This window comes from Coturnix japonica, chromosome Z (assembly GCF_054131305.1).
Source record: "Coturnix japonica strain WE chromosome Z, WE-NBRP24, whole genome shotgun sequence".
In the NCBI taxonomy this organism is placed as follows: Eukaryota; Metazoa; Chordata; class Aves; order Galliformes; family Phasianidae; genus Coturnix; species Coturnix japonica.
In genome coordinates this window covers 28,784,523-28,806,033 of record NC_140702.1, presented here as the reverse complement: position 1 = coordinate 28,806,033, position 21,511 = coordinate 28,784,523, and the positions used below count along the sequence as shown (strand labels likewise).

Below are 21,511 nucleotides of genomic sequence, written 5' to 3'. Positions count from 1 at the left end.
CTACAGACCACCTGACCAGGGGGAGCCCATTGACAAGGCCTTCTTGCCCCAGCTGCAGGAGGTGTTGTACTTGTGGGCTCTTGTCCTGATGGGGGATTTCAGCCACCCGGATATGTGCTGAGATAGCAGCATGGCGAGTGGCAGACCATCCAGGAGATTCCTGGAGTCTGTCAAGGACAACTTCCTGGTCCAGGTAATAGATGGACAGACCCGAGGTGAAGGCTTACTGGACCTGCTGCTCACTAATGCGGAGGAGAGAATTAGAGAGGTTAAGATTGGAGGCAGCCCGGGCTGTAGTGACCGTGCCTTGGTGGAGTTGGTGACCTGGAGGAATGCAGGCCTGGCAAAAAGCAGGGCTAGGACCGTGTGCTTCAGGAGGGCATACTGGTGTAATGAACAACTGTAACTTGGTCAGGGCCGTCGAGACACATTCATGAAGGGACTTGACTTCCCAGGTTACCAGATCGAGGTAACAAATGGTGCCCCGTGTGAGGCAAGTCCTGGAGGTGAGTGTGCGACAGCTATAGCCGCGCTGACGGACGCGGAACTCCATGGTTCGAGCCGTTGGAAGCACCCTCGGTGGGGTGAAAAAGGGGAATGCAGCGCTGCACTTATCCTACGGCCGTTAGTTCATAGAAGACCAGGAGGACTTCAGGTCTCTGGTTAAATGGATTCCGTCCTTAGAGTAGTATTGCAAATTTGGAAAACCTATTGTGGTAAGAATGCTCCTTCTAAGAAGGATATTGCCGCTGTTGTCTCCTGTTTGGAGTCGGCGCGGCTTTTACCCTCCCCTGACATTTTGCTCGATTCGGGGCGGTGGGACTCTTTCACTGAGGCCCTGCTCCAGAGAGCCGCCCGCGAGCATAAAGCGAAGGAATTAAAAACCTGGGGTTTGGTCCTAGGTGCGCTTAAAGCGGCTAGGGAGGAGAAACAAGTCCAGGCCATTGCGAAAGGGGTCTTTGGTCTGGATTCCGGGACGTCCAGGGTTTCGGAGGGTGCGGGGAATCTGCTTTCTTGCAGTGACTCCGGATCCAAGATGGCGTCGGCCACGCCGGCCGTTTCCAAGGTGGCCATGGCCGCGCTCGAAACAACTCCGAAGGCGGAAGCTGAGTCATCGGAGGAGGCGCCACCATCATATCCCCGCCTTTACCCCTCTTTGCAGAGCTTTCACTCACCCGAAGGGGGCGGTTCTTGTCCGGAGGGGGGAGGGTCGATGGAGGCGGCGCGCCGTGGAGGCGTGGGGTCGCCCTCACACCCGCCCCTCTCGGAGGAGGGATCTTGTTCCAAAAAGGGGGAAGAACGAAAGGCTTTGCCCGGCCCCACTGGATCGGGCTCGCCTCCACGGAGGAAGGAGCTGTGGGAGGAGCGAGAGCTATCACGCAAGCCCACTGATTGGGCTGACATCCAGGAATCAATGCGTGACGTGGGGTTCAAGGAGCGAGATCATGCAGTGTTCCCGATTGTCGTCAGACAGGAGGGACCGGTGTGGGTACCTTTGGAAGCAAAAGCAGTTACTCGGTTTGCAGAAGCGATTGAGAAAAAGGGGCTGAGATCTCCGATGACATTAAGTGCCTTTGAGGCACTCATTGCCCCAGGTCCCCCACTCCCGTATGACATTGAGAGTCTTATGAGAGTCGTTCTCGAGCCATTTCAGTTTACTTTGTGGAGGGAGGAGTGGATGATACAACTTAAAGCTGTTGTAGCTGAAGCTGCACGTGATGCGCAGCATCCAGCTAATGGGAGGGAGGGGGAACTGAGAACTGATATAATGAGGCTTTCGGGAATAACTGCTGAAATGGCTGGGTCCCCGGAGAGACAGCTTAGGCTCCTGCGCCCGGGGGAATTGCTTTCCACCACAGGGGCGGCTGCTACTGTTTTTAGAAACTTTATAAGAAAGGCAGAGCCTGCAGCCCCGTGGTCAAGAGATTGCGCAGGGTCCCTCAGAATCATTCTCTGATTTCGCTAATTGATTGGTACGAGCGGTGGAAGGATCAGATCTACCTAAGGATGTGCAAGCTTCTGTTATAAAGGATTGCCTGAAGCAGAAGGCTCACAAAAATGTTAGGGACATCATTCGAGCTGCCCCTGATGATCTTGAGACTCCGGGTGAAATTATTAAGTATGTGCTGGACAAACAACAAGCAACACCGCTGTCCAATGAGGGGCTAGCAAGTGCATTGCTTTCTGTTATGGCCATGCAAAATGGTCAACCCAAGGGCAACTGCTTTAAATGTGGTCAGCCTGGCCATTTCAAGGTACAGTGTAAAGCTTCAGGTGGGCAGCTGAAGACTAATAGCAAGTGCCAAGCCTGTAATAGGCTGGGTCATACAGCTCGTCAATGCTGAAAATACACTCTTATGCTGCAGGGAAACGGGAATGGGAGGGCACCTCAGGCCCAGGGTCCCTCCCCCAATCAAGTAGTTGGGCCCCACATGCCATCGAGTTCAGCGCAGGGGAGAGACCACATCTCTCACCCGCAGCGGCCTTAACTATGGATCTCAGTCAATGGCCTATAGTCAAGGTAATTTTGACTTATATGGGACAGTTGCCTTATAAAAAGATTCCTTGCTCCATCCTTATCACAGCCCTGCTTGACTCAGGAGCGGATGTTACGGTAATAGCAGAAAGGGACTGGCCACCGGCCTGGCCAGTGCTTGGTTTGGCGAAATCCATCTCTGGGGTTGGGGGTACAGTGTCAGCTGGCGAGTCAACGGAACAGGTGGAAATCACCCTGATTAATAGGGACGGTTCCATAGACAAACCTGTACTGATGGGACCTCTGACTGGGTCTGTTCCAGGCACAATTTTGGGCCGAGACTTTCTTGACGCCTTAGGGGTTTGCATGACAAATTTATAGTAAGGGCCACTGTCTACCAATTAGCAATGAAACACACCATTCCTTTGCACTGGAAGCAGGATGCTCCTCCTGTTTGGGTTGATCAGTGGCCCCTTACTCATGAAAAGTTAATGGCGCTCAAGCAGTTGGTTTCGAGAGAGCTGCTCTTAGGCCATTTGGAGCCCTCTCTTAGCTCTTGGAACACTCCTGTTTTTGTTATCCAAAAATCTTCAGGGTCATTTCAATTGTTACACGACCTTCGCGTGGTTAACACACAGCTCATCCTCTTTGGTCTGGTGCAACAGGGTGGTCCCCTGCTATCAGCCATACCAGAGGGATGGCCTTTGGTGGTTATTGATCTTAAAGATTGTTTCTTCTCTACCCCCTTAGCAGTGAGAGATCAAAAGGCCTTTGCTTTTACTGTACCCACTCTCAATAACCAAGGGCCTTCGGAGAGGTTCCATTGGAAGGTACTTCCTCAGGGTATGGCATGCTCTCCCATAATTTTGATGTTTATATTCCATGGTTCAAACACAGATTCAGTTGGAAGTGGTCTCTTTTGAAGTTCTTCTACATGAGCTGATATACGTTTGAGGCAGAAAGGAAAAAACAAGAGGACTGAGACTGCAAACTCCAAAAAAAGGTCTGCAGTGAGAGAGCTGTGGATTTTCAGCCTTGCTTAGTCACTTCAGAGGACAGATAAGCTGAAGAAGTTCTGATTTGTCAGGGTTATCTTTAATTTTTCCTACTGCTGAGTTTTGCTCACATTCCATGCAGTTTTGGAAGAGTTACACATGGAACACCCTGCTCTGGGGATCTGTTTTAGGTCTTTGAGAGCGGAAGATGTGCATGACAGTCTGTAAAGGAAAGCCAGCTCTGGATATGGACTGTGAGAATCTGTGGAACAGCGAGACAAATTTGTGGGGGCAGATGTAACTGTGAGCAAGTCAACGAAGGGGTTATCAGATTCTTTGATAGACCTTAATACTGTGAAACCCTGGAAGACCAGACTGTGAGACAAAGAGCAAGCAGTGTCTTTTTGCTTCTAAGGGTGGACAGGAGGTTCTATTATTAATCCCGTTACTCTTAAGAAACCTTTCATCCTTTATCACTGTTGTTTGGGAGAAGCTGGCACCAATTAACTAATTAGAGGAACTGTTAGAGGAACAGGAATGTCTTGTTTGTAAATGAATGGTATATGAGATGTATGTGAAAGACAATAAAGACACACTATTCTGATGGTGCAAGAAACTAAGAGAGCTCTCTAACTCGAGTGAGCACTGACAAAATTAGACAGTTTCTCCTACAGGCTCCCTGGGCCTCTTGCTCTTGCTCCTCTGCAATGGCAATGCTCTTTGCTTCTAAGAAATGGTCTTCTCAATCCCGCGTAATGAAAGAAACCAAGGAAAAATCTCTTGAACACTAGCCTTTTAAAACCTTTTAAAAACTTGTCTAGAACAGTTATTTCTCTTTGTCTCACGCTGCCTCCTCAGAGAAACCATTCCCTTTCATATATATATATATTTGACATCTCTCTCAGCCTAAGGATGCTGTGCTAGTCGTGGCTGAACACCAGCAGGTTGTTGTTTCTGTTATAAGCTCATCCAAGACTAGTTGGCAAGTTTCTGTATTGTGGAGGAAAGCATTTGTCCTGCTTTTGTAACAGCCCGGAGGAAAAAGAAGGTCACTAAAAAATGCTGGCTGTGGATTCTTCTCAGAAGAGGCACATAAAAGACAATATGAGTTTCTTTCAGGCCAAGTGATGACCCTCAACTTTCAGGGTCCTGTCTAGTGGTTTTCAATCACAGGTCCTACCAAGATCAGGCTGGATAAGATGTTCAAATAATTGGCTCTCCAGTGAAGTCAGGAACTTGTTGAAATTGTTCTTGTTTTTGTTTTTGTTTTAGTAGGGAGCCAGTGTGAATTCTCAGCTCTTAGTATTTTCTTCCACCCTAGAGATGATGAATGCTTTTGCTCTGGTATGGCACAAGGGATGGGAAGACTGGAAGGGACAAGGAGTTTCTTATACACATCCTGTGTGTTTCCAGCTATCATAGATCTTAAGTTCCTTTTACTTTTCTGCAGCAGATTTTTTGATGTCCCATGGCCTAATTCTAAATCAGCTTAAGTTTTCAACTTCCCAAGAATTTCAATTACATTTATCATGGGACACCATAAAATAAAGTTCTCTGAAAGGACGAAGTCTTTAATTAGGATCATGTTCTCCTTGTCAGCACATCTGTTAATAGTATGTCTGGTTATTGTTTTAACTACGAGTAAAGAGGATTGAACTGTTTTTATACATGACTGAATTAAATCTGCCCCTGGGCTATCAGGTTCTGCTTACTTATTTTATAACTAAGTAGATCACTTGGCAATACTAAGTTGTCGACAAGTAATCAAATTGTCCTCTTGCCCTGCCTTAATTAGCACGAAATGCATACACCTAATGTTCTCCTGATTTACCCAAAAATCTGAGGCACAACATGAAGTAAGTAATGCATAGCTTTCTATCCTCTTTTGTAGCTGTCTGCTTTTTAAAACACACAGGTTTACACAATTGTAGTCTGAGTGCTCTTGGCTCCTCCCTGGAAGATCAGAACAGGCTGCTGATCAGGATGAAGGAAGCTGCTGTTGCATTCATTCTGGATGCAGAAAACAAGGATCTTGCCCAAGTTTGTTTTGGGCAATGGAAAACCCACTGGAGAGTTATAAAAAAAAAAAAAAAAAAAAGTTTTGCAGTGAAATGTAGGCTGGCACTATTTTGCCATGAGGAAGTTTCTTTTAACACATTCTTGAATTTTCCTTTTGGATTTTTAAATATGTTTCCAGCTTTTCATCCCCACTTAACACAGCAAAAGCTTACTCCTTTACTTCTCGCAACAGTCTTCCCTGTCTAAGGAATAGGCACTTGAGCTACATTCTAAAACCTAGAGGTAAGCAATCTCCAGCTAAGGCAGCAGCATATTCCCAGTCTCAAAAGTACTACCTGAGACTGAGCCTATACACAATTGCTGGATTTCTGCAGAAGTATTAGCTTAAAATAAATATATGGATAAATAAATATATAAACAAACACCAAGTAACAGGATAAAAAATATATTTATCAGACAAATCGTCCGTGGAAGTAAACAATTTCATAGAATCATAGAATCACCAAGGTTGGAAAAGATCTAAAAGATCATCCAGTCCAAAAGATCATCCAGTTCAGCTATTACCAATGGCTCCCACTAAACCACGTCCCTCAACACAACATCCAATCGCTCCTTGAACACGCCCAGGGTCGGTGACTCCACCACCTCCCTGGCCAGTCCATTCCAGTGCCTGACCACCCTTTCTGAGAAGTAATATCTATACGTCTTAATCAGTGTAGAAGCAACACATGGACCGACAGTGTGTTTCAAATGCCGGAAATATAACGGGCAGGGTAAAAGAGAAGTAGCTCCACCCCAGCCACAACCGGCTCGAGCAGCCCGAGCGTGCCCCGCTTAGCGAGCCGCTGTCCCAGCTCCACGTGCAAGAAGCCCCTCGCAGTGCTGGGAACAGCCCTGGGCCGCTCCCTGCTGGCGGAAGCGGCTGCTCTAATGGCAAGAGGCGCAGCCTGCCTTGAGCGCTGTGCTGAGCAAGGGAGGCCCGGCAGGCCGCGGCTCGCCGTCGAGGGGGAAAGCAGCAGCTGCTCCCCGGGCTGTGGAGGACAGCACTGGCAGCCCACTGCGTTGCCAGAGGGCAGCTCTTTGTGAGGTCGGCGATGACATCGCTGCCCGGCCACTGTGACATCACCACGGTGGAGGGTCTGTCGACCCTCAGAGCAGCCCTGGGCTCATTCTGCCGCTTGGAGCGGTGAGTGTCTGGGCGGAGTCGTCTTGTTCTGAGGTATCCCGGTACCACAGGGCGCTGACAATGCCTTCTACTTGGGAGAAGAGGTGGCTTTACTCTGAGCTGGGGAAGAAAGTGGTTTTCCTCCCCAGCCTCCTTCTCCATAAGGAGTTCAGAAGCACTGGGCTTCCCAAGATGCTTGAGGGAGTGCTGATCTTGGCGGATGTGTCAGGTGAGCTGGGCATGGCGGAGCCCCCATGGACATGAACCCCTGGGATGCTCCTGGCCCTTGGGAACCCTGCCCCGAGACGGGGTGGCCATCTCGTTGCTGCGCAGGAGTCCTGCCGTGTTGCACAAATTGAGGCCAGCTTCTCCTGGGCTGTCAGCCAAGGCGGTGACGAGCGCTGAGCCACGGCCAGGGAAGGGGTGAGCTACAGGCACACAGACGTGTCCTGATTTGCGGGTGTCTTTCTGCCAGGTTTCACTGCCTTGGCACACAAGTGCTACCGCAGGAGCGGTCCAGTGAGAGGAGGTGAGGAGCTGGCACAATCCCTCAATAACTACATGCGCTGCATTCTGGAGGGTAAGAGCCGTGATGCTGGGCTGTCGGGCATTGAGCGCTGAGGCTCGCTCACTGCTGAGAGAGCCATGCTGAGGTTTCTGGAGCCATGCCCTGGTCCTGCACCACCACAACGCTCCTCTATGGGCTCAGTGGCTCTTCCTGTGGCTCCTGGAAGAAGGCATCCCTGTAACTCCGCTTTTCCTTCTCTTTGTTTGCAGAGATGATGAAGTTTGGAGGAGACATCCTGAAGTTTGCAGGTGAGTCCTTAGGAGGAGGAGTCAGCATCCTGCTGATGCACAGTGTCTCCCACAGGAGCCTCCTGGATTCCACACTGCGTTTAGCAGAGAGCAAAGGGAAACTTGCTTTGCCTCCAGCTTTGAGCAGGGCTTCTCCTTGTGAGATAAGCGGCGGGGTCAGGACAGAAGCCCTGTCTTTGAGTGCTGAGGGGCACTGGTGGTGGGGGGTGTCGGCCTCACTGCTGTCCCACACTGTCCAGCTCTGTTGCTTGGCTGCCCTGGAGGTTGCTGTGGCTGGCCCAACAGATAGGAGGTGTCCCTGAAGCCAGGCTACCCCAGAGGTTCTTTAGGATGATGCCCTCCCGCAGTCCCATCTTCCTGGGCATGCTGGCTAGCTGCTTGCCACTGCCCTTGCGCCTGGGTGCAAATCGGGGAGAGTCAGCCCTCAGGACAGCCTTCACCTTCTTGCTTTCCCCAGGGGACGCTGTGCTGGTGATGTGGAGAGCATCAGGGCATGACCTGCCTATGGCCATCAACCTGGCGCTGCAGTGCTGCAGGAAAATCCAGAAGAAGTACGGCACTCATGAGACATTCATGGGTCACAAGCTCTACCTGAGGATAGGTACGGTCACAGATGGGTTGACTGTGCCACATGTGCAGCCCTGCTACTCCCCAGAGATGATGGACAGCCTCCCCTGACAGCATCTGCAGGGCAAGCGGGAGGCGGCGAGGGCAGGGGAGGCCAGGGCTCCTTCCCTGCCTGCCTGGTGTCAGCTGTAGCACAGGCCCCTCTCTACCAGTGAGGCTCCCAGAGCACATCCCACTCTGTCCGTGCAGGCCCCAACGTCTGACCCCACTGGGATGAAGATCCCACACCCGGTCTGCAGACAGGCACCTTTGTCCCGCTTGCCCCTTGGATGAGGGATGTGTCACCTCAGGGACACTTCCTCAAGTTCTGCGTGCCCAACAGCCATGGGTTGGTGCTTTTCATGACAAGCAAAGGGGAACTGCTTTGCCTAATGGCTTTGAGCTGGGCTTCTGCAGGCTCTCCTCGCACCACAGACAGCATGCCTGGGCAGCAGACTGTGGGCAGGGACTTCACTTGGGACTTCCGCTGGACCTCTTCTATCCTCCTCTCTCCTGGTCTCCCCGTTTGCTTTTCTTCCCTTCTTTTCCCCTCGAGGTCCCACTTCCCCAGCTCTCTGGAAGGCTCTTGTCTTGCCTCAGGCAGACACTTGCAGCCCGCCTTCACATAAACCGAGCAGATGCTGCTCAAAGCTGCTGCTCTGCTGGCCTTGTGCTGTAGGCTGCGTTGTCAGCGTTGACTTTCTTTGCCTCTTTGTAGACGCCCGTTTCTGGGACCTGTGTTGCTATGGCCCCGAGAAGGATGCATGAGGCCCTTCCCCTCCCTGGTGCCTGTCTCCAGGCTGGGTGTCAGATGAGCTTTGGTGCAGCTGGGGGCCACCAAGTTCCAAAGGTTCCCTGTGCTAACGCCGCTGGTCTCTCTGTCCCCAGGGATCTCCGCCGGGAATCTCTCCTTCATTTCTGTCAAAGGGTGGGATCGTCAGTACTTCTTCATCTGCAACTGGACTCTGGATGATGTAATCGAGGCCCAAGGCCTTTCGGCTAACCATCAAGTCATGCTGTCACAGAACTGCTGGGATCTGTGTGAGCAAAAAAGAATCAGGGCCAGGCCTCTTGCTGGCAAGCGGGCCATGAAGGTGGGTGGATAGGGTGGCATTGAGCCCTTTGGAAGACCCACACCTGGGTGGGGAGGCGGCTTAGAGGCTAAACATAGCCGCAGCTGTAAGTGTAGGCAGAGAGCAGAAGCCATTGGCCTTGCACCACAGCTGAATGCCTAGAGAGGTGGTCTTGCCCTTCTCTGGGAAGTGAGTGTGAAGGGGCTGGCCCTGTGCCCTCGGACTTCTGAGGAGGCCAGTGGCATTCCTTTCCTCCTGTGTATCTTCAGGTGGTGGGAATGAAGCGCTTAGGTCGCAAAGAATACCGTGCTGCAGTAGTCAGGCTGAACAAATCCAGAGGAGAGAGGCATTTTGAAGGAACGGGTAAGTTCCTTGACCTGTGGCTGGCTGAAAGGTGGGGCCTGCCTGCTTCACAGACAAGAACAGGAGCAAGCACAGGAGAATCTTTTCCTTGCTGTGTCCAGCTTCCCAAGGCCCTGTAGTCCTGCCCTGCCAGTGACAGCCTGCGTTTCATTTCCTTAGGCCTCCTAAGGTCCACTCTTGTGATGTCCAGTGATTCTGAAACAAATAGGTGGCTGGAGAAGCACTTATCGACAGCTGTTCTCCGGAAGGTATGGCCAGCACTGCTGGCAGCTGCGTGTAGGGAGGGCAGTGTCACGGGTTACTTAGATTTACCTATGCCCGTGACAGGGGAAGCCACCCCGTAGGGCCCCCCGGGGCCCAGAAAGGAGGGGGAAAAAAAGGGGAATGGGATAAAAACAGCGGCAATCTAAGGAGGAAAAACTTATTTTACTAAATATGATATCGAAATACAAGATAACACAATATAATATAATTGAGGCTAACAAATTGAACGAAACAGAGAGTCCCCGAAAACCGAGAGGCCTACTATGAACTCTAGGCGACACAGCTGGAACGCTTCCCACTCTCCAAGAAGCTCGAGAGAAGAAAAACACTCCAGCCTGGGAACAAGATTATATAGCGTCCTGGTCCCGTGACTTATCACTGACTGTGTTGTTCTCTGGGATATGCAGTCTTCTTCTGTGGACTGCACATTCAATAGAAGTATCCATGCTTTACATGATGTTATGATGTGGAATACTGATAGCAAAATTACAAAATTACAAAACCATGACAGGCAGAAAGCAGTTTGGAGTTCTCGGGAAAAGGAGCAGCCCAAGGAAAAGTGTAGTCTGAGGCGAGAGCCCGAGGAAAAGAGATGTTGTGCTCTTCTCTTGCAGCTTTCTGAACATGTGCCGCTGGAGCTGTGCTCTGAGCTACGGCCCATCACCAGCCTCTTCATCCAGATGCGGTTTACTGACAAGATCACCGTGTTGGAACTCAGCAAGACCCTCAGCGATTGCAGCAAGATGATTTCAGAAATTATCATCCCTTACAAGGGTGAAATCAACAAAACTCTTCTGTTTGACAAAGTGAGTGTGTGACAGCCATCCCACCCCTGGGATGCCTTGGCCTCTTTGGCAGCAAGGGAATGGGAAGCAGCTCTGCCCTGCTGCTGGCATCTGTGGCGGTGGCTTGACCTGAAGCTCCGCTGGTCTCCCTGGTGCCTGTGGTGAAATGCATCAGCTGCTGTCCATCAGTATTGTAAAACAAGACATACTGCACCTCTTCTTTGCAGGGCTGCACCGTCCTCTGCATATTTGGATTTTCTGGTGCAAAGATGGCCGACGAGAGCGCCCATGCCTTGCAGTGTGCTCTGCAGATCTTCCACAAGGCCTCCACATCTCTGAGAAATCTCCGGTGAGTGCACATGATGGGGGGTGCATGCTGCCTGGGACGGCACGAGGGGACTGATGAGCAAGAGACGTGCCTTCTGGCTTGTCCTCCTTCGCCCCTGGCAGGAAGGAGGTGGTGTCAGAGGTGGTGGGTTAGCCCCCGGCAGCCAGGGACAGTCCCCCAAGTACTGCCTGATAGTCACTGTGCCAGAGCAAGCCCTGACCAGGGAGCAGAGCTCCTCAGTGGCAGAGGCAGGCTCCTGTGGGTGATGGGGACAGGAACAAGGCCCATGCCTGGTCTCTTAACCTCCGATAGCTGCCACTGTGGGTGGTGTGCAGGCAGCACCTGCTTGCCTCCCTGCTAAGGAGAAGAGCCTGTGGCCTGGCGCAGGTTGCAGCCATCAGGCCTTAGGGGAAGGCTCCAAAGGGTCTTGCGTGTGCCCTACCTACATCCCCTGCCCCCAGACTCTGTTGTGCCCCAGGCTCTCCAAGTCCCCAAGACCCATGCTAGTGTGTGTGGTCCCAGTGCTGAGGAGGGGAGAGGTGGGAAGGAATGGGACAGGGCAAGCAGGACTGCAGCAGGGCTGCCGCTGAATGCACATCTCTCTCTCTGTGTGACAGGCAAGTGTCTACCGCGGTCAGCAGCGGGATTGCGTTCTGCGGCTTCACTGGCCATCCTGAGAGGTTTGAACACACAGGTAGGCCTCCTTTGTCTTAGGAGTGTGAGGCTGGCATGGGTCTGCTTCAGCACGTTGGTCCGGACGAGGTGGACGGGCTGAGGCAAGGACATGCTGCAGCCTGTTGGGGAATTGGGGCAGGAGGATGGGCTCAGAGTTATGTGGTTCCCTTTGGGTCTGCTTACCCTGCAGTTGGGTTGGCTTGTGCCCGTGACGGGTAGTTGCCCTTGGCCTTGAAGGTTTCCCAGCAGTGCTGATGTTTGCTCGCTCTTTGTGGCAGCCCTTGGCTTTAAGGTGAATTTGTCTGCCCGCATGATGGTAACCTACCCGAGGATGGTGTGCTGTGATGCAGAGACCTACGTGGCCTCTGGCCTGCCAAGTGACTGCTTCAAGGAGTTACCAAGGAGACCCATGAAAGGTGTCAGAAGTCACATCATTGTCTATCAATACGTGGGGATCACCAAGGAGCAGTAAGTGTTCTCTGAGCAATGCAAGTGAGGGGAGAGGGGCCTCAGGGGTACAACCTTGGCTGGCAGAGAGGAGTTCTGCATCGAGACCAGGCTGCTCTCACACAGACCTCCCTTCCTGGGTTGTGCTCCACCACGCCTAAGACTAAGCCAACAGCCATGCTGCTGCATGGGGTGTTTTTTTTTTCCCCAGCTGCTTCCCAGCAGGAAGCGTTGGGTGTTCTGCTGTGGGAAGGTGGGCTGCTGGCATGCTCTGCCTCCTGCTGCCTTCCTGTTCAGTCTTCTGTGTTCTCCTGGGCCCAGCTTTGACCTTGTTGTTGGAGGGAGTTTTGAACACAAATGCCTGGCGTCTTTTGGAAACCACTGCAAGACTCTGAGCCAAAGGTGCCAGCAGCCTGGGCATCCCAAGCCACTAAGTGACACAGGTCCTCCTTTCCCAGAGGCTTGTTTTGCTTGTCCAGGCTGGCAGAGCAGTCAGCTAGCCCGCAGCACAGCCCGGCTTCTTTCCTCATCTTGGATTTCTTTGGCTGTTGCCTCCAGCAAGGGACTTTTGTTAGCTTTGGCTGTCCTGCTGTGGCTGCTGGACTTCTTTATGCTTGAGGCTGTCCTAGTGTGTCACCTGCAGCTTTGGCCAGGGGAACATACTCTGGTAACAAAGCAGGCTTTGCATGCTCTGGCTTCTGACTAACTGGGGGACCCATTTTCTCTTCTTCCCCTTCTAGGCAATATTACATGAGCCTTGCCAAGGAGAGGTCACACTATGGTCCCTTGCTGGGTAGGTGGAGAACTCATCTGAAGCCCAGTTGCTTCCCTTTGCCCAGTGCCCAGGGGCTGTTCTGTAAGCTGCCCCTGGCACGCAGCTGAGCCCCACGCAGCCTCTTCCTCGCACCCTCCCTCTGTGCTGCAGGATGGGGGAGAGAACTGGAGGGGCTCCTCGCTTTTCAGCACACTGCAGCAGCTCATTTCCTTGTGTGTATGCACAGGTCGGGAGGCAGAGATTGACCTCTTTGAATACCACTTGGCGGCCTACAAGCGTTTGGGAGAACCACACGTCCTGGCATTTGTGGGCATTCCAGGCTCTGGAAAGAGCCACTTACTCGCTGAGCTGGCTGCTTTAGGCCAGGCCGCTGGGCACAGGTAAGCACTTTGGAGCTGTCACTTTGGCACCTCTCCCCCGCCTGTCCCCTGGTGTTGGTGGAACACTGCAGTCCGTATGCCGCTATGCCCAGCCCTTGCACTGCAGCCCCCGAAAAAATCCTGCTGCAGACCCTCCTGAGCAGCACCGGCCTCCTCGGAGAGTGCCAGCTGGCTTTGTGAGCCACTGCTTTCCTGCTTTGTCCCTGGGCCAAGCCCAAAGCCCAAAGAGGCAGAAAGAGCTCCAGCTCTGGAGCTGAGGGGAAGCAAGGTGGCCCGTCTCAGAAGTCCTGCTTGCCCCCTGGCTGTTTTCCAGAAGGAGCACTAAAAAGCCTTGCTGCAGGCCGGGCGGCAGACCTGCCACCTGCAGAGGCCTTCCTTCTTAACCCAGTGAGGGCCTCTGCAGGGGATGTGTAGTGTGACCCGGTCTGAGGCTGCGGAGGTGCAGGGGCCATGGTCAGCCCTGCCAGTCAGTGGCCTGCAGCTGCCCCTCGAGGCTCTTTCTCATACCATGAGTGGAAAGCTTGGTCCTCTCTCCAGGAAGCACTTGGACATGTGTGGCTGAGGAGTCCCGCTTTCCTCTTCAGAGAGAACCAGGCGGCTCACCCAAAAACTACTGCTGTCCAGGCAAGCTTGAGCTACCAGGAGGCAAATTCTGGATCTCTGAGCCTTCTGCTTTTGCACTGCAGGGTCATCACTGTGGCACTGGTAGAGGAGAATGTGAAGCAGCCCTTCTCTGCCATCCGTCTGCTGGTGGCCAGGGTGCTGGGTCTCCAGGCCAATGAGACCTGCAGTGACAGGCAGCGCAAACTGCAGATCCTGTTCCATGGCGCCATACGGGAGAGCAGCTACTGCCTGCTCAACAATGTTTTCCTTGTTGAGGTGAGAGTGAGAGGCCGTCCTGCTAGGATGCTCTGCTGAGAGCGGCTCAGCTTGGAGCAGGCATTCGTGGGGGCTTGTACCCCACCCGTTGGATTCTTGTGCCTGGGAGTCTCCCCGTGCATGGGGTGCTTCTGTGCCACGCATGTGCCCCGTGTCTTGTTCTGCACCCTGGAAATGCCATTGGAGACTTGCTGGTGCTGGCCGCATGCAAAAGCAGAGGCATTTTGCTCAGCAGTCTTGCTGTGGGTGATAGTTGTGCCTAGACCTGCTGCAATGTTCCTCTCTGTCTTTCCTGGACAGTTTCCCGTCACAGACAGGGTCCGCAATCTGTGTTGCACTGAACTGACCAGTACATTCTACTGGAACTGTACGCGAGTGCTAAAGAAGGTGAGCATGTCTCCTTCCTCCTGCCTCACAAGAGCCAAACAACCGTGCAGGCTGCAGGCTCTGGGCTGGAGCTGCCTGAGGGGGTGGCAGGATGATGTGCCTGGGTCCTGGCCCTGTAGGAACCTTGCCCAAGTTCCCTCTTTCTGCCAGGGAACTGATGTTAGGGAAGACTTTATAGTCTCATGCAAACAAAGTTGGTAAACTCCTGGAGGGGGAGGTGGCTGAGGAGGAGCTTCTGAGTATCCCCTTGTCTTGAGGAGAGAAAGGCTATGTGTTTCACTCAAGAATCCACTGGATTCCACTCGGAACTGCCTGTTTCTTTCAGGTGCTTGGAGAATCTGGCCTATTTTTCATCGACAATGCCCACTTCATCGACCCTCAGTCCTGGTGTATCATGGAGCCCCTGCTCCAAAGCATCGCGGTCCTTATGGTCATGAGCTTAGCTCCGGGCCATGACAGGACAGAGGGCATTTTCAGAGATGCCGCAGAAAGCAAGACATCTCGGGGAATCACCTGTCATCATCTGGATGGGCTGAAAGCTTCAGATGTGGTGCAGAAAGCCTGCCAGGAGCTTGGAGTGTGCAGCATCCCCAGGGAGCTAGCAAGGTAAGCCCAAGTCCAGCACTCTTCTGCACTTAGATAGTACGTGTCCTTGTCTCTCCTTAGGCCTGGCCATAGCAGGCATGAGCTAAGAATGGGCAACTGCCACAAGGCAGCAGAGCATGGATGGCGTCAGCCCTTTGCTGTTGCCGTGGCTTGCTGTTCCGTGCTTTGGGCATTGTCCACCAGCCTTTCCCAATGGATTCCCGGGAATGCTGCAGGTTTGGGGGGTCCCAGACAGCCAAGCCCCTTCCAGAAGCCAGGTGTAGCCTTGTTGAAGAGGCTGGTTGTCCTGCGAGGCCTGAGTGACTCAGCACCCATCAGAAGTGTGCTGCACCTTACTTCCCTGGTGTTGGTTGTGCTCCTGCCCAGGTTCCTGATCCAGAGATGTTCTGGCATCCCATATTACTGTGAGGAAATGCTGCGCTACCTGCATTGCAACAACATGCTCTTGTTGCACACCGGGATGCCGGAGAAAGGAAAAGACAACTGGCAGAGTCTGATGGGTAAGCACCCTTGTTGCCAATCAGCTGTTTGCTGTGGCGCATCCTCCACTGCACAGCTGTGCCCTGTGTCTCCCCAGTGACTCTGGGCAGAGGCTGACCCTGCACCCTTGGGAACTGGAAAGCATGGTGGGAATGCCATGGCAGTAGCAATGCCAGGCAGAGAGCCATTGCTTAGGGGCAGCCTGCACAGGCTTTGCCTTGTGGAGCGTACGTAGCAACTTCCCTGGCTCTGGAGGTAGCACTGTCAAAAGCAGCAACACCACCACATTCTGTTGTGGGACATTTGTTCTCCATCTGAGAAGCCCAGAAGTTTTGACTGAAGGGCATCTGGTCTGAAGCTGGTGTATAGACAGAAGAGAGCTGGGGGTGGGGAGGGCAATGCACGTGAAAGCTTGCTATGGGAATCGACCGGCTTGCCTTGCTTACTGGCCCTGTTCAGTGACAGGTACGATTTGTCGCACCTTATTCATGCTCCCCCTGCTCTACCCATCTTCTGCAGTCACGGCATCTCCCAGTGTCACAGCTGCCAGGAGCGACAGCATAAGGATCTGTGCCATCAGCCCAGATGTGAGCCTCGAGACCCCCATGCTGCCGGTGGCCTTGAAAGGTGAGGAGCTGAGCAGTGCTCGTCCAGCTTGTGGCTGTGCCCCAGCTTCCTTTCCTGGGATGCAGGTGAGACAGAGGCTGGGCACCTGCATGCTGCAGAGTTGCCCTCTCAGCCTCGGGATTGTACCAGGAAGGTGACTTCAGTCCAAGCAGGAAGAGCCCTGTGATCTCACAGGCTGTGGTTTTCCCCTGTGGGCAATGGACCAGCTCTGAGCCAATTGGTGAGCTGCACGTCAGGGTTTGGGGAGCTCCGAGTCCAGCTCTGGGCTGCTGAGAATGCTCTGTGTTCTCTGTGCACTGCTGGGCATGAACCCAGTGCAGACTGAGTAGGTCACACAGCAGGACACTCATACCTGCTGGATCGTGCCCTCCCCATCATTGGTTGAAAGCGTTTGTCTGCCTCTGCTTTGCCTGGCTCCTGTGGCTTGTGACTGTGAGAGGAGCAGAGCCACCCTGAAGGTACCAACCCTGGGCTCTGGTTGCCCAGCAGGTGCCATCCTGAAGAAAGGAGGCCAAGGCCTTCCCCATTTCCTCTGGTGAAATTGCCCAGTTTCTCCAGCCTCGGGCTCAGGGACAGGCAAGACAGAAATGTGTTGTTGCTTCTTGGCAGAGATCGTGCTATCTGAGCTGGACCGGACTACAGTACTACAGAAGCAGATGGTACTGAAGCTTGCAGCCATCATAGGGCCGGTGTTTACCACCCACCAGCTGGTTCACATACTTCCCAGCCACGTAAAGCACATCATGAATTTATTGCTGGACGCGCTGGTGAAGGACAACATGCTGAAATGGCTGAAGAACACCGAGAAGCCAGAAGAAATGCAAGGTGCTACAGGGGGGCTGGCCACCTCTGGGCAGGCAGGAAGAGGTAAGTGGTGGCTGCAGCACGCACCGAAGTGTGGCCTTTGCCCCAGTTTGGGCAGCCTGAGGCCTGACCCCACTGGCTGAGGCCGGGACTCGTTGCCTTGCAGGATTGGAGAAGAGGCCTTCTGTGAGCACGGAGGCCACGCAGCAGCGGTCTGATGTCCTGGCCTTCTGCACCCCACTACTGTGGGAGACAACATACGGGCTGTGGCCCACAAAGCAGAGGGTCATCCGTCAACGCATGTGTGCTGCCTTCCTAAAGAGGTATGCGCACAAATGCCAGAGGTGCCGCGGGGGGGACTTTGTGGCCTTCCACCGCTTCGGCATCTTCAGCCCCTGGGAGAGGCAGAGCTGCCAGAACTCTGCTGGCAAAGACAACCAGCGCATCTGGGAGGCCTTGCTGCTTGCTGGACAACACCTGCGGAGGGCCAGAACCTACCCTGCAGAGGGGAATCTAGCAGAGGGTGAGCAGACAACTCTGCAGGCCAAGGATGGTGGCGAGTGCTCCTGCCAGTGTGAAGCCATCGCCGAAGCAGTGCTTGTGCCCCTGGCTCGCTACTACACAGGAATAGGCAGCACTTCCCAAGCCTTCTATTACCTGCTGGAGTCTGCAGCTGCCTACCTACACGTCTCCAACAGCTACATGGTGAGCCATGCACTACTGGCCAGCATGAGCTGCCTTAGCAGGGAGAAGGCCCGAGGGCTCCCTCAGTGCCCCTCCTGTGAGCCCGTGCAACTATGTTAAGGCAGGCATGACCAGGAGGAACACGGGCCCTGCTATTGCAGATGCCACAGGAGGCAACGGGGAAGGATGGGGCTGGCTGGGGGCTCTGCATGAATGCTCATCTGCTGTCTATGTGCTTGTTCCAAGGCCCTTGCGAAGCTTCATGATGCAGAGATTCTGAGGAGCTCCATAAAGAAAGAAGGAAATGACATAGACAGCTTTGAGGAGGCCGTCTTCCTCAGCCTCCAAGGAGAGGTAAAGAGGCGGGGAAAAGCAGAAGGGTGTCCGGAGGGATGCAGGCAGACGCTTTCCCTGTTGGCAGGGAATGTTCCTGACATAACCAGCCCCCAGTCCATTCCTGCAGTCTCTGCAGGTCTTGGGCAAGTACTCCACATGTGCATGCCTTCCTCTTTCTGTACAGGTCTGCAGGAACTTGCAACATACGAAGCTGGCCAAGACAATGTGCAGGCAGGCACTGAGCCTGTTGAAAAAGAATTTCCCCCAAACTACTGTCGGGGCCTGTGTCAGGTCTTTGTGGGAACGGTTGCATAGTGCTTTTCAGGCCAGAAGCAGAATGTCGTCCCGTCCCCGGGCAGTTCGGTAAGCAGTCCAAGGGACAACATGGGAGAAAAAGAGCCATTTTGTACCTGATCTCATGCATCCAGGCCCAGGCCCACCTAGTTTCCCAAGCCTTAGCAACACTGAGACATTCAGGTGTGATGTGTGGGTAGAGCCAGGGATGGCGCAGCCTCATGCTGCCTCCCATGCGCAGCACAGGAGAAGAATGCACACCTTTGGGTAAAAAGCAGCTTGTGCTGAGGAATGCACCTCTGGAGCCACAGTGCCAGCACAGGCCCTGTAGCAGTCAGCTGCCCCTGGCAGCACTTCTTCCTTTGCCCTCTTCCTCCCAGCCACCCTCCTGGCATCAGCTCCCTTTCTCCAGCAGTGTAGCTGGCTAGCCCTGCCACCCTGCTTTCCTTGCCCCGTCTGACTCAGTGCTCCACAGCCGTGCCTCTGGACCCAACCATTTCTCTTGTGTGGCAGGAGGAAGAAGCAAGCCTGGCTGCTTTGGCAGAGCAGATGCCTGTCCTTGCTCAAGGACCTCTACAGCCAGAAGAGCACACGTAGGGGGCAGAGGTTCTCCCGACTAGCAGCACTCATGAAGGCCAACGTAGACAGCAAGATGAACCTCTACTAGGCAGCAGACTCCCATGTTGGACAACGCTTCAATTAAGGAAAATAGGTCAGATTGTTTGGAGACAACCAACGCTGTGTATTCCAGCTGACCAGACCTGAAGGAGGAACACTAGAGGATTCTGAGGATTGATGCTATACTGAAATAGTGGAAAATGCCACAACGGATGCATTACGAGCAATTGAAGAGGAGGTATCCTCTTTATCCAAGATGGTGATTCAAAGCAGGATGGCACTAGATCTGTTGACAGCTAAAGAAGGAGGGGTATACACAGTAATAAATCAGAGCTGCTGTGTATACCTAAACAAGGACCTGAGGACTGAAACAGACTTGAGGAAAATCTGGGAACAGACAAAGTTATCGCATAGGGCAAGTCAGGATAACACAGACTGGGAAGGAGATTTATGGGATGCACTCACTAGCTGGCTACCAAATCTAGGATGGATAAAGCAGCTTTTCTTGGACAACCCCTCCCACGTTGGACAACCCTTGAATTAAGGAAAATAGGTCAGGTTAAAAGCTATGTGCTTTCATGGGGTGCTGAATCGGCAGCTGCAGATCTGATCTTGCTAAGCCAGCTTTTGTCTGCCAATAACAGACGCTTTTCTACAGACTCAGTGCAGACAGTGGGTCTCCCGTTTCTCCAAGTAACATCACTATATTCCTATGTCTGGAATGCTGATGGCAGGCTAGGACACTAAACTTCAAATTAACGAAGGAAGAAATTGGTGGAAGTAGTCATAACCGACGAGACATCTGGCCAAAGCCAGCCAAGGGTCCTCCAACCTGACCCAGGTCAAAGAGCACACAGTAAGGAAGACCTTCCCCAGACAGACCACCAAACAACCATCGAGAGATATGATACATCTGCATAATCCCCCAATGACAACCCTCTTTTACCTTCTCTATCTAAATAAACCCTTTACTTCCCCTTCCCTATTTTCATTGTTTTTTGGCCTTTCTTGAGATCTGGAAAATGTCAAAACATCCAGTTTTTGTGCACATTCTAGAAAAATACTGTCACAAAGGGAAAGCCAAGCTGTGAGTACGTTTGCCTTTCAAAATAGAAAAGCATCTTGTGAAATTCATCAAAATACTTCTCTGGGACTTGGCCAGTTAGGCAGCATTTGAGCTTGTAATACAGAGAAGCAAGACTGACGAACACTAGCCAGGCTTATACTTGGGGTCTGTCTTTGATCAGTGGAATTGCCCTCCATATTAGAAAGTGGACAGATTGTGAAGAGCTGCGTCTGAGTAACAGTTATGACCAGGTTGAGAGCTTATGGGTGAAAATCAGGGATCGGTCCAGTAAAGGGCATCTAGTGGTTGGGGTCTGCTACAGACCACCTGACCAGGGGGAGCCCATTGACAAGGCCTTCTTGCCCCAGCTGCAGGAGGTGTTGTACTTGTGGGCTCTTGTCCTGATGGGGGATTTCAGCCACCTGGATATGTGCTGAGATAGCAGCATGGCGAGTGGCAGACCATCCAGGAGATTCCTGGAGTCTGTCAAGGACAACTTCCTGGTCCAGGTAATAGATGGACAGACCCGAGGTGAAGGCTTACTGGACCTGCTGCTCACTAATGCGGAGGAGAGAATTAGAGAGGTTAAGATTGGAGGCAGCCCGGGCTGTAGTGACCGTGCCTTGGTGGAGTTGGTGACCTGGAGGAATGCAGGCCTGGCAAAAAGCAGGGCTAGGACCGTGTGCTTCAGGAGGGCATACTGGTGTAATGAACAACTGTAACTTGGTCAGGGCCGTCGAGACACATTCATGAAGGGACTTGACTTCCCAGGTTACCAGATCGAGGTAACAAATGGTGCCCCGTGTGAGGCAAGTCCTGGAGGTGAGTGTGCGACGGCTATAACCGCGCTGACGGACGCGGAACTCCATCCGAACTCACCCGAAGGGAGCGGTTCTTGTCGGGAGGGGGGAGGGTCGCTGGAGGCGGTGCGCCGTGGAGGTGTGGGGTCGCCCTCATACCCGCCCCACGGAGGAGGGATCTTGTTCCAAAAAGGGGGAGGAACGAAAGGCTTTGCCCGGCCCCACTGGGGGGGTCCCTCAGAGTCATTCTCTGATTTCGCTAATCGATTGATACGAGCGGTGGAAGGATCAGATCTACCTAAGGATGTGCAAGCTTCTGTTATAAAGGATTGCCTGAAGCAGAAGGCTCACAAAAATGTTAGGGACATCATTCGAGCTGCCCCTGATGATCTTGAGACTCCGGGTGAAATTATTAAGTATGTGCTGGACAAACAACAACACCGCTGTCCAATGAGGGGCTAGCAAGTGCATTGCTTTCTGTTATGTCCATGCAAAATGGTCAACCCAAGGGCAACTGCTTTAAATGTGGTCAGCCTGGCCATTTCAAGGTACAGTGTAAAGCTTCAGGTGGGCAGCTGAAGACTAACAGCAAGTGCCAAGCCTGTAATAGCTCGTCAATGCCGAAAATACACTCTTATGCCGCAGGGAAACGGGAATGGGAGGGCACCTCAGGCCCAGGGTCCCTCCCCCAATCAAGTAGTTGGGCCCCACATGCCATCGAGTTCAGCGCAGGGGAGAGACCACATCTCTCACCCGCAGCGGC

General features: G+C 53.0%; 1 protein-coding gene across 1 annotated transcript; it reads left to right on the top strand.

The window, feature by feature from the left end:
* The first annotated feature begins 7,086 nt into the window (after positions 1-7,086).
* Positions 7,087-19,867, top strand: LOC107306395 (adenylate cyclase type 10-like). The gene is made up of 22 exons (XM_085530108.1): positions 7,087-7,235; positions 7,433-7,471; positions 7,929-8,072; positions 8,966-9,171; positions 9,420-9,513; positions 9,673-9,761; positions 10,392-10,583; positions 10,790-10,911; positions 11,508-11,584; positions 11,844-12,033; positions 12,753-12,805; positions 13,014-13,167; positions 13,854-14,046; positions 14,347-14,433; positions 14,759-15,039; positions 15,406-15,539; positions 16,039-16,146; positions 16,756-17,013; positions 17,117-17,655; positions 17,881-17,988; positions 18,155-18,333; positions 18,778-19,867. Exons 1-22 carry the CDS (start codon positions 7,217-7,219, stop codon positions 18,929-18,931), a joined length of 3,420 nt encoding a protein of 1,139 aa, XP_085386234.1. The 5' UTR covers positions 7,087-7,216; the 3' UTR covers positions 18,932-19,867.
* Positions 19,868-21,511: the final 1,644 nt, after the last annotated feature.

Excerpts from the sequence above, each read along its gene's own strand:
- LOC107306395 (XM_085530108.1), top strand. Across the intron at positions 9,172-9,419 it reads CTGGCAAGCGGGCCATGAAG|GTGGTGGGAATGAAGCGCTT; the intron begins GTGGGTGGATAG and ends GTGTATCTTCAG. Across the intron at positions 9,514-9,672 it reads GAGGCATTTTGAAGGAACGG|GCCTCCTAAGGTCCACTCTT; the intron begins GTAAGTTCCTTG and ends TCATTTCCTTAG.